The 19,804-nt window shown below is 35.3% G+C and overlaps 2 protein-coding genes across 5 annotated transcripts; both read left to right on the top strand.

The window, feature by feature from the left end:
• Positions 1–4,516: 4,516 nt before the first annotated feature.
• On the top strand, positions 4,517–11,717 carry LOC140979509 (ABC transporter G family member 3-like). Of its 4 annotated transcripts, none has more exons than XM_073444929.1 (12): positions 4,517–4,670; positions 5,217–5,835; positions 5,940–6,019; positions 6,665–6,945; positions 7,651–7,822; positions 8,122–8,235; positions 8,472–8,600; positions 9,282–9,473; positions 9,990–10,076; positions 10,494–10,766; positions 10,929–11,036; positions 11,365–11,717. In XM_073444929.1, exons 2-12 carry the CDS (start codon positions 5,361–5,363, stop codon positions 11,620–11,622), a joined length of 2,169 nt encoding a protein of 722 aa, XP_073301030.1. In that variant the 5' UTR covers positions 4,517–4,670; positions 5,217–5,360; the 3' UTR covers positions 11,623–11,717. The 4 variants fall into 4 exon arrangements, with proteins under 4 accessions (XP_073301030.1, XP_073301033.1, XP_073301031.1 ...); XM_073444930.1 differs by having other exon boundaries at positions 4,549–4,636; XM_073444931.1 differs by having other exon boundaries at positions 4,552–4,632.
• A 7,080-nt stretch (positions 11,718–18,797) lies between these two features.
• On the top strand, positions 18,798–19,550 carry LOC140979100 (uncharacterized). The gene is made up of 2 exons (XM_073444449.1): positions 18,798–19,301; positions 19,491–19,550. The coding sequence occupies exons 1-2, from the start codon at positions 18,798–18,800 to the stop codon at positions 19,548–19,550; spliced, it is 564 nt and encodes a 187-aa protein (XP_073300550.1).
• The last annotated feature ends 254 nt before the right edge of the window (positions 19,551–19,804 follow it).

The following is a 19,804-nucleotide window of genomic DNA, read 5'->3' as shown; positions in this document are numbered from 1 at the left end:
TTGGATGCTCTTCCAAAAACATGAGATGAATCTCGGATCACTGTCAGACATGATGCTCATTGGCACCCCGTGCAACCGCATAATGTTGTCCATATACAGTGTAGCCAACTTGTCAAGGTTATAATTCATACGGATGAGTAGGAAGTGTGTAGATTTCGTGAGTCTATCTAAGATTACCTATATGACCTTCCCTGACTTTGGTAATCCCACCACAAAGTCCATGGAAATATGCTCTCATTTCCACTCAAGGATTTGTAAAGGCTTCAGTAATCCTCCAGATCGCTGGTTCTTTGCTTTGACTTTCTGACAAACTTGGCACTTAGAGACAAATTCTACCACACATCTTTTCATTCTGTTCCACTAAAAATTATTCTTAAGGTCTCTGTACATTTTTGTACTCCTTGGATGAACTGAGAACTTTGATTTGTGCGCTTCCGTCATTATTTCTTGGTGGAGGTTATCGCTGTCAGGTACACACAACCGCCCTTTCATCCATAGGACTCCTTTGTCATCGATCTGGAGATCTTTAGACTTTCTTTTTTCAACTTGTTCTTTAAGTTTTGTTAGCTAGGGTCTCGGTCTTGATTTAATTTGACAGTTTCTTGCAGACATGGCCGAGCAGAGAATGAAGCTAGGGTGATCTTTTTTCCATCCTTCCGACTTAAAGCATCATACACTCTGTTTGATTTACCTGGATGGTAGCTTATGGTCAAGTCGTAGTACTTTAAAAGTTCAATCCACCGCCTTTGCCTTATATTCAGTTCCTTTTATGTGAACAAGTATTTGAGACTTTGATGGTCTGTGAAGATTTCACATTTGGCGCCATAGAGATAGTGCCTCAAAATTTTTAGGGCAAAGACGACTGCCGCTAGTTCGAGATCATGCATAGGGTAGTTCCGCTCGTGCAGTTTCAACTGCCTTGAAACATAGGCAATCACCCTTCCTTCTTGCATAAGTACGCATCCCACCTTCCTTGGATGCGTCACTGTAGATGGTGGATTCCTTATCCTCGATGGGCAAGATTAATAGTGGCGTGGATAGAGATGTCAATGGGGCGGGTATGGCTACACCCAAGACCCGTCCCATGAAGAAAACTTTAACACATTACCCGTCCCACCCCGAATAAATATTTTTCGGACCCTCCCCACCCCGAATACAAAATGGGGCCGGGTAGACCCGCCAGACCCATGAGACCCGAATTTTTTTTTAAACGAAAACAGTAATTTTCTTATCATATGACTGAATTATGAAACAAACAAGCCTCTAAATAACCCTCCCATCAATCCATGAACCACCACTATTTTCCAATGAATTTTTTTGCCTTGGATTGATAATCAACCAATAAATCACAACAATTTTGTCGAGCTTCATCAATTTTAGATTGTGATATTTCATCATAAATTAGGGGAAAATAAAATTCAACAAGCTTCATCTTATATCTAGGATCTAATACAGCAGTAACCCCCATCATAATATGACAATTATCCCAATATTTATCATATTTATCATTTATATCCCCATATATGGGGCGAATATGGGACGGGTATTATAGGACCAATGACCCGCCCCATACCCAGATGGGTCTGAAAAATTAGACCCGAGACCCACCCCATGACCCATTTAGTATGCTCAAACCCGCCCTAGACGGGACGGGTCCATTGCGGGGCTGGGTAAAACCCGGACCCATTGACATCTCTAGGCGTGGATGCAAGTTTTTTTTCAATGTCTGAAAACTTTTTTCACAATTTTCATTCCAGATTAACTTGGAATTCTTCTGTGTAAGTTTTGTCAGTGGCACGACTATCGAGGAGAAACCCTCGACAAACTTCCTATAATAACCCGTCAATCCAAAAAAGCTCCAGATGTTGGTGGAGTTCTTAGGTTTCAACCAATCTGTAATTGCCTCCACTTTCTTTGGATCCACTGATATTCCTGCTTCAGAGATCACATGTCCTAAAAAGGATACACTCTTTAGCCAGAATTCACATTTCTTGAACTTAGCATAAAGCTTTTTTGCTCTTAGGGTTTGCAGTGCAAGGCAGAGGTGCTCTTTGTGATCTCTCTCGTTGGGGGAATACACTAGGATATCATCGATGAATACTACTATGAACTGATCCAGGAATTACTTGAACACTCTGTTCATTAGATCCATAAATGTTGTTGGTGCGTTCGTGAAGCCAAATGGCATAACTGTGAATTTATAATGCTCATATCTTGTCTGAAAGGTTGTTTTGGGGATATCTTTGGCCCTGACCTTCAATTGGTGGTAGCCCATCCTCAGATCTAGTTTAGAAAGGACTGCGGCTCCCTTAAGCTGATCAAACAGGTCGTCTATCCTCGGAATAGGGTATTTGTTCTTGATTTTTATCTTGTTTATTTCTCTATAATTAATGCACGATCTCATACTCCCATCTTTTTTCTTTACAAAGAGTGCTGGAGCTCCTCATGGGGACTGTAACGCCCCAGAGGAAGAGGTACCAAGCTCAACAGAGTTCACAACCCCACAAGAAGCAGTTCACAGGGCCTCTTAGAAATTATTTTCATAAAATAACATTATAAGGCAAAATTATTTCTATAATAATAAAAATATAATAATTACATGCGAAATACTTAAAAACACGCAACAACTTGATAACAAAAAATTGAAGCAACACACCTTCAAAACTTCGGAAGAACGGAAGCAGATTCGCAAATGAAAAAAATTGTTGGTTTTTTTATGGCGCTCAATTTTGAATTCACGGGTGTTCAAAGTCTGAATGTCACATATTCTTCTTTGAATCCTTTGATTTTTTTTAAAAATAAAATAAAAGTTGAATCTGGAGCAGAAAGTTCTGGATTGTACTAGTTTCATAAATGTTTCCACTTTGCAACGTTTTTATAATAATTTTTTAATTTTATATTATTTTTAAAAAGTCCGTTAATATTTACATATATTTTTTTTAAAAAAAACTAGATTATTTATGTGGAAAGTAAAAGGGAAAAACATTAGATCTTATATAAAAAAAATCAACATTAAAACCCTAGATTTTAAAATTATACATGTTTCATTTATATTGATAAAATTGCAAGGCTAGGTTAAGTTTGAAAGTTGCGACTTAACAAAGAAGCCAACCATTGGCCCTCTGTAAACTGGAGTATACAAGTGGAAACCCAATCTAACTACTCATTAAGTACGTGTAGTACTAGATTATGAAGAACACTAGTAAGCTTGGCAACATACGGTATAAAAATATCACTATTCAGCGCACTAAAATCTAGTGGTTCATTAAAAATACTTCCCTCATAAGATTCGGGAATAGTATGGGTGTTAGCTCCTAGCAGCTCTAGCACCCAATCATTTCGGAAAATGCTAGCATCTTCTGTCTTACCGCGGCTGTTGGCACTACTGTCATGCGTTCTGCCTTCCTTGTGGAACAATGTTCAGCGTCTTCAATGGCTCCATAATCTGCGACCGGTTCCATGGATGCATTCGATTCAAGGGATTGCTATATCAATTTACCAACTACTTTAATAGAGGCAGTTTTTTTTGTTTTGGAATTTCATGAAGGAGGAGCCAAAACGAGAACGAATTCAGTCGAACAGCAGAAGCTCCATAGCTTTCTGTTTCAATCGAAGCAAGTTGACATTTTTTGTGTTTTAGTCTTGTAACTTGTTAACATTTGTTTTTCATCCAATAAAATATTTTCTCGTTTTGGTCATTTTTTTTAACCGGGAGTAATTTACCTATCAAATATTGCTTATTTGTCATATATACTATCCTAATGACTCATATGACAAAAATAAAACACGTGTTATACACATTAAAATCCATACAAGCAAAAATAAAGTCAAAGTCATCCAATTTCTCAAACTAGGGTGAAAAATCTATTCGTTTTTTAAATTTTTGTTCATACAAATTTAATGTGTATAATATATGTTTTATTATAATCACGTGATTCACGTAGAAAAGAATCGATGTCAAATAAGAAATATTTGACGAGTTTATATTGACTTTGCGTCAATTTTTTTTTTTAAATTCAATGTTATTAGATGAATACCAAAATTTAATAAGTTATACGATTAAAATCCAAAGTAAGTCAATATATATGACTAAACTTACAATTTTACCCATTTATATTTTAAAAATTTTTAATGAAAATTGATTGTTAAAATCCAACAAACACAAAAATAACTAATGTTTATAACAAATTGAAGTTGGTGCACTTGTATTATCCTAAATTTTGTATAATTACAAAATCTATTAATCCTAATTATCTATACTATTTATTAAAAGTAAACTTCTTTTACGGACCAAATTTGGTAATATTTTTTTTTATAATTTCTAAAACATCCTCTAACCATGCAATTATATAAACAATATTTTTCTAACATTGTATTTATTTTATGTCCTACCATTTCATTTTTAGAAAACTAAAACTCTAATTTTTCTAGGATGATGCACCAGTAATAATTAATGGTGATTAACTAGTGTGTAATAGTGGGTTGTCCTTTTCCATTTCTTGCCTTTTTTCCTTTTTCCCATCGCTCACTAAACCTCTCATAGAGTCACAGTCTCACTCCTCTGCAAAAAACCCCAGAGCCAGATCCAGCTTTTGTTATTTTCTTGTTTTTTCCTATCATTTCTTCATATCTGTCAGTTCTTCTCTCTGACTTTACTACCTTTTCTCAAGGTTTATTTATGATAAAAAGATTTGAACTATTCTTGCTTAGCTAATGCTCTTTGTTAATTTTTTGGTTTTCGATTGTATTGAAAGTTTAATTTGTGGGTTTATCTTATTTGACCGAATGATTTACATACAGCTAAGATTTGGTTTCTTGGTAACTGTGTATAGAATGTTGAAAAGCTGTGAATTTGCTGAAAATTTACTGAGGCTTCGAGTGATTTCAGTAACTAGGATCACTTACATGGAAAAGAAAAAATGTGGAGCTTTATTGGTTTCATTGTATGTAAGCCATGTTTGGAGAGAAGTTTCTTATAACTTGGGATTTCTGGGTTTTTGTGTATTAAAGTTTCTTGAAATGCTTAGGGACAAATGATTGGACTTTTGGGCAAGCAAAGTAACATGAATATGCAATTATAAAATGTCACATTGTAGTTTGTGGTTGATACATTAGATGTTATATTCTGAAACTAGGATTTTCTTAATACCATATGCTGCTTAGAAGATAAATATTGCATTCTATGAATTTTCTTATTCTGGTAGTTCTTGCTGCAGATTCAACTGGCCGGCCTTGGTTCCAGGTCATATGATAGGTTGGAGACATGTTATTGAGATAGAATTGGAACTTGAGAGGGTACTGAATGCATTTTTCTTTCACTTGACTTGGGTGGTAAAAACCCAAGAACTCGAATTTCCAATATGGAAGAAATACAGTCTCAATCAGATCATTATAGGTCTTCATCTTCTTCTGCTAGTAGTCCCACAAGTAGGGTGCCGTCAAGCAATTTTTTCTATTTAAGAAAACCGGGTACAGTCAGGCAGCCTATTTCGTTCGAGGATTCTCCTGACTGGGACGATACGGATATCGAAGTTAAGGTTGAGCAAGGAGGAGCTGACTCCATAAATGCTGCCACAACTCCGGGATCCCCGCCTCTCTCAAAGCTCAATAGTGGATCATTGCCTTCTCCGCCATTGCCTGAAGGTGCAGTAATTACAAGAAAGATTGCAGGGGCCTCTATTGTGTGGAAGGATTTGACAATCACTGTAAAGGGTAAGAGAAAGTACTCAGACAAGGTGGTTAAGAGTTCCAATGGCTATGCATTGCCAGGCACAATGACAGTGATCATGGGTCCTGCCAAGTCAGGGAAATCAACGCTTCTTAGAGCTCTTGCAGGTTTTTATTTTATTTTGTGCCATTTTGATGCATGTGTAGATTTATTAGAAGAATATATGTGTTTGTCTCTAATGAAATATTTTATTTTTCTTCCTCTGCTTTAGGGAGGTTGTCTGACACGGCCAGAACTTATGGCGAGGTGTTTGTAAATGGTGTAAAATCACGATTGCCGTATGGAGCTTATGTAAGTTCATTTTTGGTTCCACTTTTCCATAAACTTCACGAATGATGCTCGTTATTTGTATATCAGAAGTATTAATTGTGAATTTGGTTTGAAAAGTGACTTCAAATGTTTGATCTTAACATTTCTAAATATTGTTACAAAATTATGATTGGTCGTCCATGAAGCATCATCCTCTGCATATGGTTCTCAAACAATGTTCACCCGTATAAGTGGATTACTAGAATTAGAAACTAAATGGAAACTTCTTGACTACTTGTACCGGATAAGATTTGACACGATTATTTTAGTTAGAGAAGGAAAGATGATTTAATAGTTCACGGGATAGGTTTTATCGTATCCAATGTCATGATACATTATGTCACTGTAATTCTTCGATTCATGAATTTGACATGGTACACGAACACACTAGTGCTATAAACACATGCTTTTGTATCTAATTCAAGCTAGGATGAGTTGGTGCCAAAATTTATTTGCCATTTGAATTTGAGTTTTATGGGCAACGATTACTTGGTGAAAAATAATCATGATAACAAAGCAGATGGTGTTTAGCTTGAGCAATAGCTTCTATGCCGCTGGATACAACCTAATCTGTTTATTTTTTTTTCTAAAACTCCAGATATTTGAGCATGTGCTTCCATTATGCAGGGTTTTGTCGAAAGAGAAACCTTACTCATTGGATCTTTGACCGTACGTGAGTACCTTTACTACTCGGCATTACTACAGCTTTCAGGGTTCCAGAAGAGTGGAGTGGTTGAGGATACGATCCTTGCCATGTCATTGGGGGATTATGCAGACAAGCTTATAGGCGGCCACTGTTACACGAAAGGTCTTTGTAGTGGGGAGAGAAGACGGATCAGCATTGCCAGGGAGCTCTTGATGAGACCACATATCTTATTTATCGATGAGCCTCTTTATCATCTTGACAGGTTTCTTTTTCTTTCTTAAATTTTACTTCAGAATGTTTTTATGTTCCGTGAACTTGCTGCATAAGCATATGATCTTGTGCTAAAATGCATGGTCTGGTGTGAAGGAGAAAGCATGTTGTTAAATATGATGCTTTTCTGATATTATTTACCTGGTGATGCCTGTATTTATCGTATTATGAATTAGAACATTGTCCACGATCATCTTCTTCTTTTAGTTTTTCTCAATGAAGTTTCAAGTGGATGAGCTAAACCGTCTTTTCATGATAATTTGGATGTGTGGAGAAGATTTGTTTTGTTCTTCAAGAGGTTCAAATTTTGTTCTAGTATATTGTGAGAAAGAGGCCAAAACCATGGTTTTTAAAACTGATTTTTAGACGTGGCTGACTGTCAAACATTCTGGAGATATATTTTAATATTAATATTTGTTGGTGTGATCCATTTGATTGATACCTTAGGTATCCTTGCGATTTTGGTTTCATGTTAGGAAAATAGTCTTTAAAGTGGGTTATTAGTTAACCGATCGGAATTAATTCCCTTTCTTCCCTTTCGGAAGTTAAACAAGCTATTCGTAGTGGTCAGCAGTGTAATAACTTATCGGTTCAAATTCCTCGGTAAGTTCCCCACACTAGATTTCATTAATTTCTTTCATCTCAAATTTTTTTCCCTTTGCTTTTCAAATTCTGAAAAAGTTGTTATCATATGCAGTGTATCTGCACTCTTGATGATGGTGAACCTGAAGAAGCTTGCAAGCACAGGGTGCACTATAGTTTTCACCATCAACCAGAGCAGCACAGAAGTATTTGGCCTTTTCGATCGCATTTGTCTCCTTTCAAATGGAAACACGTTGTTCTTTGGGGAAACATTGGCGTGTTTGCAGGTGATGTATTTGAGAACTATGATTCGCCTTAACATGAATCTTAGCAAAAGATTTCTATAGTGCACCTATGAGATCAGTATTTGATAGCCATTTTCATTAAAAAAATTCTCATGTACCTGCATAGAAAATCGTGCTCAAAGGGATTCATTTATTGTGCATCACTTTTAGAGATCTTAGTGAAGTTAATATCTCTTTAATTATTTTTTTAATCTCTTCAATTTAGCTTTACTGAAGTTCTCAAGTTTTTTCGTCTCCTTTTACCATTTTAAAACTAACTTGTTTTTACTTTATTCTTGCAGCATTTCTCAAATGCTGGTTTTCCTTGTCCGATCATGCAAAGTCCTTCTGATCATTTTCTGAGAGCAATTAACACAGATTTTGATAGAATTATTGCAATGTGCAGAAACTGGCAGGTGCATTCCCAAAACTGAACAAATTTAACTTATAGCTCGATAAACTTACATGAAACTGTATTAATATCGGTAGTCAAGGCTAAGATTACATAATGTCCAACTTCTTTAACTTTCTGCATTCCGCATAATAATAACATCTAGTGTATTCTAATGCTTACTTGTTTACTAAATTTATCCTAAAATCTTATAACTATTGTTTCTGATTGTTTATTAATACTCAATTGTATTATTTACAGGATGACCATGGGGAACTTTCGTCCGTTAATATGGACACTGCCATTGCAATACGCACTCTTGAATCAACGTACAAATCATCCACGGATGCTGCTGCTGTTGAAACTATGATTTCAAAGCTTACCGAGAAGGTTTAGTCATTGTTAATACTTAAATTTCTCTTTTGACAGTTGGTGTTGTGCTTCATGCTTTATTCTTTTTGTTATAACATTGTATTTCTGTACTTTTTTTCACTTTTGTTGCTGTCACTTCACTGAAACTACTATGTGTTCATAATCTTGTTGATATTTCCCTCTCTGACATCTACAGAAAATCTGAATGAGGGACCTCTGTAACTTTTAGCAGCAACGCAGCTATCGATTTTCTGTTTTATGTCCGCCCTTCTATAGAATTTGTGTAATTTATATTTCTACCTCACAGGTAGTAGAATTAATGCGAACAAATATAAAAGTATGACCAGATCCTATGCCCTGAAGATCAAATTCTGTTTCTATTTTTTAGCAGTTAGGTTCCACTTTATACTTTTGCGTTCCTTGGGTTACATACTAATTTAACAAAATTCCTTAAAGTTTGGAGGTTGATAGCGGTTAATTAAAATATCTGAAAATTTCACCATGGCATCACATACATCGAGTATGTTTTTCCTGTGCTTTAGATGACTTATATTTAATATATTCCTCGACACTGGCAAGGTTTCATTTTTATTATATCACACCATCTAGTTTAATGGTCCCTTGGGAGCAACATGATATTAACATCAACTTTTGATTATTTCAAAATGTTTCTTGATTACTGTTGCAATAACAATACAGGAAGGCTCAACTCTCAAAAGCAAAGGCAAGGCTGGTATTGTCACAAAAATTGCAGTTTTGACTTGGCGATCTCTATTGATTATGTTGAGGGAATGGAAATATTATTGGCTTCGGCTGATTCTTTGCATGTTCCTGGCGCTATGTATTGGTACTTTATTTTCTGGGCTGGGACATTCTTTATCATCAATTGCGGTGAGTTTCTATCGTTTTTTTAGTTCTGTATAATGAGATAAACCACAGTCTCAGTGTTTAAACTTTCTAAAATAGAATACTTAAGAACCTTCTATTTCAAAATTCGGAACAGGATCAGCAATAGTTTCCACTTGACCAATTCTCTAAGCCTTCTCTCTGCTTGCGGTAACAGTGTTAGTTTAAAGTTTTTATCAAATGCCTCAGATTAGCCAAGAAGATTATGAGCAAATGGTTCAAGAGGGACAATTCGCTGAAACCTTTTGTCCTTGATGCCCAAGACTCAAAAGCAGTCATTAATAAATTCAGATATTACCAGTAAATTTCTCTTCACAAAAAAGATATATATATATCTCTAGTAAATAGATTGAAACACATGCTAAATTAATTTCTTACAATAATTCAACTTTTTGTTAATTATTTTGCTGTCGTCTTTATAAGTCAATTTTACCTCCCTTTTCCTATACCTAATATTTTTCCCATTTAAACCCTTTTTTCTCCGCTTCTCTTATACTGCAGACAAGAGTTGGTGCAGTATTTGCATTTGTCTCTTTTGCTTCACTTCTAAGTATAGCTGGTGTTCCTGCACAGATAAAAGAAATTGAGGTAATGAGATTGTGCATTTTGCTCCTGTGAACTTTTGTTTGCAGGATTTTATAATTTTGCAATGTTCATTGTCGGAGACGACTGTGTTTTACTACTGGTGTCCACGGAAACAGAGCCAAATCATGGCTGAATTTGATGAGAGTGGTGTTTCCTGTGATAGGAAGTTGTACACCTGAAATATTTTACAATATTTTTGAGGACTGTATGCAGTACTTCGTTTTACTTTAAATAATGTGATCAAGGTTATGGTGCCCCCCTATACAACGAAGGAGCTAATATTGGTTTTAAAAAAGAGGTCACGTGGCAAATTTATCATCGATGGTCAATCCAATGATAGAATTTTGTTATAAACTTCTGGCACCCTCGCTTCTCTGTGTAATTTTATAACAGCTCAGTCAAGCACTTTTTCGTTTGCAGATATATGCCTGTGAAGAAGCAAATCAGCATTCGGGCACATTATGCTTTTTAGTTGGGCAACTTCTCTCCAGTATCCCATTTTTGTTTCTCATATCCATCTCGTCAAGTCTTATCTTCTATTTCCTAGTCGGACTGCGAGACGAGTTCAGCTTGTTGATGTACTTCATTTTGAATTTCTTCACGTGCCTTCTAGTAAATGAAGGACTTGTGCTTCTTGTTGCTTGCATCTGTCAAAATGTATTCTCGAGTATTCTAATACTGGTACCGATGCATGTAAGTTCCATCCCCTACTCGGTGAACTGACAATTTCTTAAATCTTGAATAAGATGGTTTTTCACATTTATCAGTGGCTTGTTTATTGCACTTCTCAAAATCTTTTGCTCCTTAAATGTGTACTTTTGATCGATTCGAACAATAAAAGCTCGTTTCTTTCAGGTAGTACTGATGTTGTCTGCTGGGTATTTTAGAATTCGTGGTGCTTTACCAAAACCGATTTGGCTGTATCCAGTATCTTACGTTTCTTTCCACACTTACTCCATCCAGGCAAGTCCATTTCATCTCATAATGGTTGATTGCATCTACCTTTTCTGAAGTTTAATTTATCTAAAATGACTTTTTAAAATAATTTACAAGGGGAAATAGATTTATATTTTTATGGCATAGTTAAAAATAGTTTTCTTCACTTTTAAACATATTGATTTTTGTGCCTTTTTATACGTTTTGGAGAATTGCAAATGCCCTTACAAATACCAATTTACATCTATACACATTTTTTAGTTGAATATAAAGAACTGTAACCTTCACGTTCTAACCAACACTTCTATACTACAAGAACTGACTCCACCTCTGCTTATGCTGACTTTTGCTTCAGGGGATGTTGGAAAATGAGTATCTCGGTACTTCGTTTGCTGTTGGGCAGGTAAGGACTCTATCGGGCTACCAGGCTCTTCGGAACATATACGATATATCTGCTAACAGCAACGCCAAGTGGGGAAATCTCTTAGTACTGTTTCTAATGGCCGTTGGTTATCGTGTTGTTCTCTTTGTCTTGTTGAAATTTTGTTTTGTAAAGAAACTGTCTTTACAGTGTTTGTTCCGGTGTAATCAGAGGAGAAACAATCCAAGATAAGTGACAACAACATAGTGTGTTTCTGTACGATTTCGAGTTATGCAAAGAGAGTATAAAATTGAGGTTATGATAAGTTATTTCCGGAGTTGAATACGCATCTTTGCGATGAGTTGTCTGGAGATTTACGTATATGGATGTGTTCATGCATTTGTATGTGTTGTTTCAAACCTGTGTATATATATTGACCCGATTTACGGTCCTCTCGCAAACGATTATAAACTGAAATCAGAATCGTATTTCAAAAACCAAAACGAAACTGTTTACCCATTTTGGTTCCAAGGCGAGAATGATAAATAAATGAGAATCCCTATGTATTCTTAATAATCCTCTTATAAAAGCTTAGGTAACATCCTAACACCTATCAAAATGGTGTTTTGTTTCATAAAATAATGATCCAATTCAACTATGTTTTAGATACCCCATATATAGCCGACCCGACCTAGGAAACATGTAATTACCAGAGCCCATTTAAAGAAATAAAGTGCCATTTTGGATACATTTTTCTATATAGATTTGCAAGCAGTAAAAAGCAACCATTGACCACTTTAAGTTTGTTTGGTATGAAACAACAAAAACAGGAAACTCTACGTGCTTATATTCAAATGTTCGATGCAAAGGTAGTGGAAGTTCTCTCCGTCACTCTAGATTTTGCGATTAGCACTTTCATTCAAGACTTAAAGCTAGGAGATCTCTTTAATTTGTTAGTAAAGAAACTACCAGCTAGTTTCTAGAACTCGTTGGCAAAAATGGAAAAGTACATTAATTTGGAAGAAACACAGACAACTCGGGTCGAGAAGCTCAAGTGAGCCCCCCGAGTACCAAGAGAAGCTAGGCTGGAAAATATTTTGGCTCGGCCTTCCCGAGCCAATCCAAATGCTCAGCTAGGGCAGTTCGCTGCGTATACTCCATTGAAAATGAATTAGTCTCGGTCCCTTGAAATTTGGTAGAAAATGCATCTTATTCAGAGGCCTCGTGGAAGTGACAAAGGACCTCAAATACTTCTTTTTGATAGGTAAGGCAATTTCCATAAAGATTATGGTCATGATACTTATGAGTGCATTTGACCCAAGAAATTGAGCGAGTTATTCCTCTATGACCACCTTCATAGAAGTAACTTCTGGCCTTCAACAAAAGATGAAATTTCATGTGGGAAGAGTATTCGGAGAAGTTAGGGGTGATCAGAAAGTAGCTCGAAAGTTCTACATTGAAGAAGTCCAAGTAGAGCAGAGAGCAGTTAAAACTGAGCACCTGGTCATCCCGCGCAGAGAAAGCACGACCACATGAATTTGATCGATGAGGCATCCCAAGTTACCACTGAGAAAGATTGCAAAAAGATTGTCGTATCTCCTATGTCCGGCACGGTCAAGATCGATAAAATCCTGGCCGACCCATTAAGGCTGCTCGAATGTTTGACGAAAAATAGAGATGTATTTGTGTGGTCGGCCTCTGACCTTACATGGATTAGACGAGAAGTCATGGAACATAGATTGAACATGTTGAATCATTGCCGACCTTTTGTTCAGAAATAGAAGCATTTTGGGTTGGAAAATGATGTTATCATACGAGAACAAATCGAAGAATTGTTGAAAGATGGACATATCCAAGAGGCACAGTTCTTGAGCTGGCTATGTAATATCGTTATTGTACCTAAATATTCAGGGAGATGGAGGATGTTATGGACTTACGGGACCTCAACTGAGTTTGTCCTAAAGATTGTTACCCACTTCTCTAAATCTACCAGTTAGTTGATTCGACAGCTATGCATAAACTCCTGTGTTTTCTGGATGCTTATCAAGTGTACCATCAAATTCTTTTGGTCGAGCAGGACAGAGATAGGTGAGCTTTGTCACCTAGGATGGAACATTCGGTTATGTTGTCATTCCCTTTGGTCTTAAGAATGCTGGTGCCACTTATCAAATGCTCATGGACATAGTATTTAGGTATTAAACTGGTCACGTGGAAGTATATGTGCATGATATTTTGGTTAAGTCTAAGGCAACTACTGATCTTATAACAATTTGGTCAAACATATATTACAGCACGAAAAGTTGTCCTTAGCTTTAGTCATTACAGCACGAAAGTTGAGGCCATACATTCTCTCAGATCCATTAGTGTGCTACCTAATAACGATTTGGAAGAGTTGTTTCCCATTCAGATGCCTCCAAAAGACTAATCAAATGGTAACATATTTAAGCGAGCATGATATAAAGTTTGAACCCAAAGTTCACCGTTAAAGCCAAAAAATTAACTGATTTCTTGGCATAAACAATACAAATAAATATATTTATCTCACTTTGAGGGGAAGAAAAATGTTTATCTATAAAGTTGGATTTCAGAGATTACAATAATGAGGCAGAATATGAGGCCCTTCTGCTAGAGCTAAAGGCTGCACAGAGCTTGGGAGTTTCCTGGGATATTCTCTACTCGGACTCCCGGCTTGTGATTCAACAAAGTAATATAAAGTTTGAATTGAAAAACAACAAATTATAAATATTCCCATGCCCTCAATCAAGATCGGAAATCCTTTACCGAGCTCATAATCCAACATATCTCTCACACTGAAAAAGGTAAAGCCGACTAGTTATATAAAATGGTCACTTCTCTAGCCTAGGCTCTTAGCTTGAACATTATCAGGAAGGAACTAGTTTCTCGGATTGAGAATGCGAAGAAATTAATGGTAAATATATTTGAATGAGATTGGAAGTATGACATCTATCAGTATTTGCTTTACTGTATTCTTCCAGTTGAGCATAAAAGAAAATGGGAGACAAAGAAAAGGGATCTGCGCTTCATTCTCTTGGACTAAATACTATACAATAGGTCCTTTCCAGACCTCTCCTCAAGTGCTTAGAGGTGATGCAGCTGTTAGAGTAGGTCTACAACAAGCCAACTTGTGGCTTGAACTTTATTAACTCTTACGTAAAAATAATCTTTATTTTAATAATATTTTATGTTTTTATCAAATTATGAAATTTACTTTATGTATGTACTAATGCAAGTTGCATATATAAAGCTTTTGAATATACAATAGTACCGTTAGGTCCACAAGTGATGTTGATCATGAAATTCATTAGATGTGTACTGTATATTCTAAACTTGTTCTTGGTAAATTCAGTTGCATAAAATAAGGATAAATGTTGCTCGAGCTCAAGACTAGCATATGTGATAAAAGCGTCACGTTTAATTGGTATGGGCATGAAGATCTCCAATCATACAGATAAGTGATCATATGGTTATTTTACTGAACAAACTTTTCTTGGACAATCCAAGTGGTTATCACTTATCGAGTGGATAATTCCACGGTTTTGTTAGTTCTTTGGCCTGAGACAACATGGAGGCTCTGCGTACCAGTGCTGCACTTTGATTCATTTACAGGCACCAAGAGGGTCATTAGGTGGTGACATTGGATGTAATTTCGACATACGTAGGAGCCGATATATTGTAGTTCGATATTTACCGCTCACTTACGAGTGTGGATATCTTATATGATCTAATGAGATAATAGTGCAAGGAATCTCTAGAAAAATTAAGACATGTGCTTAAGGGAAAGGTGTTTCCCAAGTTTCGTATACGATGTCACTAACATCACATCATTATCAAATTCATTTTCAACTCTTGATATACTAATGGTTGAAGATTCGATCGTGATATATGAGTTGAAGAAATCGTACTGTATGCCAACAATAATCTATTGTTTCTTGCATGCAATATCAGTGATACCTAGGAGATCATGGAGTGATGCTACTATACGCTTTTACCATGATCCTATGGGTGAAATAAAAAATAAGTTCTGAAGTTCTTGTGATCAATGGGTTGATTCACAAAATGGGGCTAATCAGGTAAGCCCATATAAGAAACAAAAGTTGTTTCGAATCACATGAGTTGTGAACTCACAACTAGCTATATTAATGAATCATTGATGGTCACATAAGTATTGTATTATGTGTTCCCATTGATATGGTCAAATTCAATGAGTTGAATTTGATTATTAATTTTAGTGGAGATCAAACAAATTGCTCAGAAAAAAATTTATAAGTTGATTCCATCTTTGAAAGTTGTGAAAATTAGCTTGACCACTAAATTTGTGAGGATAATGCAATTGCCTAATTTAGTGAAGTAGTTAAAAAGTACGTAGGTGCAAAAAATGAATCAGTAAAAATTTTTGATACTCGTTAATATAGTAAAAATGAAAATTTTGAACATCAAAATTTTCATTTTTACTATATTAACGAGTTTTGTACCATCGTCACATCGACGGTGTCGGATCGTCGATCATGATTATAATAAATCCACAATCCTAAATTTTTAAATTGTGAATATGAAAAATCTAGTCAAAAGTTGTTTAGTAGATTTTCATCAAGTCATATAAGAAAGGAATATTCTAAAAAAATCTAGAATAATTTATTAGATAATAGTTTTTTAATTATATCATATGTTGTCAAAAATTGACATGATAAATTGGGAGAATAGCAAAGTGGAATTTTGGCCACTTGCATTAACACATAAGAAATTTGACAAAGGTAAAAACACTAGACCATGGAGTGTGCTAGTAGGATCAAGATTCATGGATTAAGAGAAAATATAAGTAATAGTTACCAAGAGTTTATAAGAAACAATCAAGAAAAACCATTAAAGATTCTCCCTGATTTTCTCTCTCCCTCCAAAGCACCAAAGTCGACCAGCCTTGTTCTTGTTGAAACACACAGCCCCCCACCACCTTCTCAAGCCACCGTTGCCGTCACCTTGCCACTGCCACCGCCACCGCCAGAGTCTAGTCCATTCTGGTGATTGATTCTCAATGCAAACTTTGATAAGATTTCAAGTGCAATCTAAATGAGCATCGTGGACTTAATTAGGATATTGAAGAACGAAGTACGATCCAGTTGATTATTCATAGGGAATTACAACAAGAGCTGTCTCCAACTAAACACCAAAACAAATGGAGTCAAGTGAATATCATTCAAGGTAAATCTTCTAAACATCCTATTGTTAGCATTTCAATCATACGACACTCAAGTCATGTTTTGAATGTAAAAACTAAAATTTTCAAACTTTCGATGCATCTTGGGTGCAAGAAAACGGTGCCCAACAATGGTATAAGAGCCTAGGTTCTCATTCGTATGATTCACGTTGTTTTTTTATATACTGTGTTGATTTTATTGTCTCTAACTACACAAGAAGTTCTAGAAACGGCACACCAAAAAATCATAATTTTGAAACAAAAAATCATAATTTTCTGCACGCGCTGCCTAGAATAATTCCCGATAATGCACATGCGTGCCGGAGATTGCTTAGAACGTTTTTCATTTGTTTTATTTTTCAATTTTGCTCAGGGCAACACACAACCCATCCCGAAAGAGCGGCTGCCCGCTGCTACTGCCCGAGACCTTTGGGAAGCGCACGAAAAACATGTATGGTGCCCGAGATAGACTTAGGCGGCCGTAGCCCATAGGCTCGAATTGTTCGGGCCCTAATGCGATTTTGTGATTTAGTAAAATTATGACCGAAATTGATATTTTTATGAAAATTTGGACAATTTATCAATGAAATTAATTTATAATAAAATCATGGAAATTTATAATAAAATAAAGGATTTTAATTATTTGTAATTATTTATGGTAAAAGGTCTATTTATTAGTAAATTAATTGGATAATTAAATAAAGATGTTTATTTAATTTATTGATTTATTTTTAATTACTTCGATTAGTGACAAATTTACAGGATAAATGATTTAAATGATAATATGTGATATTATAGGATTCTATATAATATGTGATATTAAAGATAAAAAAGATTATCGAAAGCTATAACCAATATGCTAGGTGTATGTTAGGATATTTTAAATTGTTGCATTTTTAATTATTTGATAATTGTAAAAGTGGATTTGTTTGTGGCCCATTCCCACACCTTAAATTTGTATCCTAATGTGATATGAAAATTTGACGTAAATATTAGATTTAGGGAGATGTTAAGATCGGAAGATGTTGGGCCAAAATCATCAAGAGTTGAAGATCAAAGACATCTAAAACATTGGAATTTTTTATGTTGTATTGAATTTGCGTATATGCATTTACCTAGATTTTGGACTTGGATCCGTGTATGGCTCTCATGGATCAAATAGCTCTCAATTATCGATAATTAATTATTATTTATGATATTATAAATAATCAGTATATGTGTTATTATTATTAATATTATAAATAATCATTATATGTGTTATTATTATTATAATAACAAGAGTTCCATGAAATCACAAAAATACAAACAAACATGACTTGATGTTTTTTAAAAAATTGATGAGACAAATTTTCAAAATTTAAATTTCTCATTTTCAATAAGATTCAAAATTTATATCAAGTCCCTAAAAGAAAAATCAGAAGTGTTTAAAATTTTCATGCCTTCCATCAACAATAGTTGCATGATGAACTCTACCCAGGATCAGTGTCTGGCTCATATTACTGGGGATTTCTGGACACCGATGAGCTGTGATTTTCATTGACATATTTGATGGGAATTGGTGGAATTTCCATGACTTCGGCTCATATTTTTGAGGGATCTCATGGAGACTGTCTACTACGATTAAACATTGATGGACCGAGCTCAACATGTGAATATAAAATGCATCATATTATTGGGCCCTTATAAAACGCGAGGCAAATGACTTGAGGGTTGCATGAGTTGCCATTGAGTTCTATATTTGAAAATTATGATTGACTGATATTATTTGGAATCATGATTTATCAATTGAGCCTTGCACACACACTAAGAAAATAAGATTTCACATTTTCATCAGAGGATGATGAAAATGTCAAAATATTAGAAGGTAATCCATAAAACAAAAGTTCATATTTTGTGCTATAAAATATTTTAAAATAGTCAGTAACATTTATGTCGTCTCTATTTTCAGTATATTTACAATGCCTTCATAAAATCCATTATCTTTTATTTTTTTACCAAAACAAGCTAATCGGACCAAACAATCATGTCTGGCTAAGGAATTTAAGAATTGTTTTAAATTCATGGAAATTAGCATATGTGCTCACTAAGGATCTTTCGAAAGAGACAACTGCCAATGCCAATGTCAATGCCAATGCTAATGCCAATGCTGATGAATTAAAAGCTTGACAAATGGTGAGACCATGATTGGAAAAATAAGAGCTATATGCTAGCTTCTATGTCGAATGGACCGCATAGGCGATTTGAGGATACTATAAATATTGGTGACATTTACAGATGCCTACAAGAGTTGTATGATTTACAAACACGTCCATCAAGGCACACTGTTATCATAGAGCTCATGATCACACACATGCGATATGGGACCTCGGCTCATAAGCATGGTGTAAAGATAATTGGGCTCATTGAAAAGATAGTGAGCATGGACCTTGTCATCCCAAATGAGTTGTCCTCGAACATACTACTGCCATCACTATCAACCTCGTTTGATGGGTTTGTGAAGAACTTAAACATGAATAAGATGGAGCGTAGCCTTGAAGAGCTAGTCAATATGCTTGCGACATATGAAGCCACTATAAAGAAGGAAAATCATGTTTTCCTAGTGGGCTTGTCGCCTGGGCCGAAGAAAGGCTCACAAGAGAAGGGAAAACGTGTTATAATCCTTCCAAGAAAAACAAGCCCACAAGAAGCAAACTCCAAAGACTGCAAAAGGGCCCATCAAGTACGATAATTTAGATTATATTTGTTCCCAATACAAGAAAGAGGACACTGGAAGTGCAATTGCATGTAGTATCTAGCCCAGGAGAGTTCTGACAAAAGTATGTTCCATATTGAAGTGCATGTCTCAATTAACTCAACTTTTTTGGTATTGGATACTGAATGTGTTTCTCATCTTTGGAATGATTTGCAGATGATGATAAGAAATATGAGGCTAAGGGATGGTGAGACCTTCCTAAAGATGGTCAATTGAAAAAAAGTTGTTGCGAATGCCGTATGAGACGTTTATTTAATATTTAACAATAATTTTAAGTATTTTTTAATACATGTTTTATTTGTTACAAACTTGGTAGAAAAAATTATTCCATTTTTATGTTCTATAAAGATGGATTTTCTTGTTCTTCTACTAAATGTGTTTGCAATATTTACGAGAATGAATATATAATTGGAACAAGAGAATTAGAAAAGATCTGTACAAATTAAAAATAAAAGAGATTCCACCTAATG

Source organism: Primulina huaijiensis, chromosome 6, assembly GCF_012295235.1.
Source record: "Primulina huaijiensis isolate GDHJ02 chromosome 6, ASM1229523v2, whole genome shotgun sequence".
NCBI lineage: Eukaryota > Viridiplantae > Streptophyta > Magnoliopsida > Lamiales > Gesneriaceae > Primulina > Primulina huaijiensis.
The sequence above is the reverse complement of the archived record's forward strand: the minus strand, read 5'-3'. Positions and strand labels throughout refer to the sequence as shown.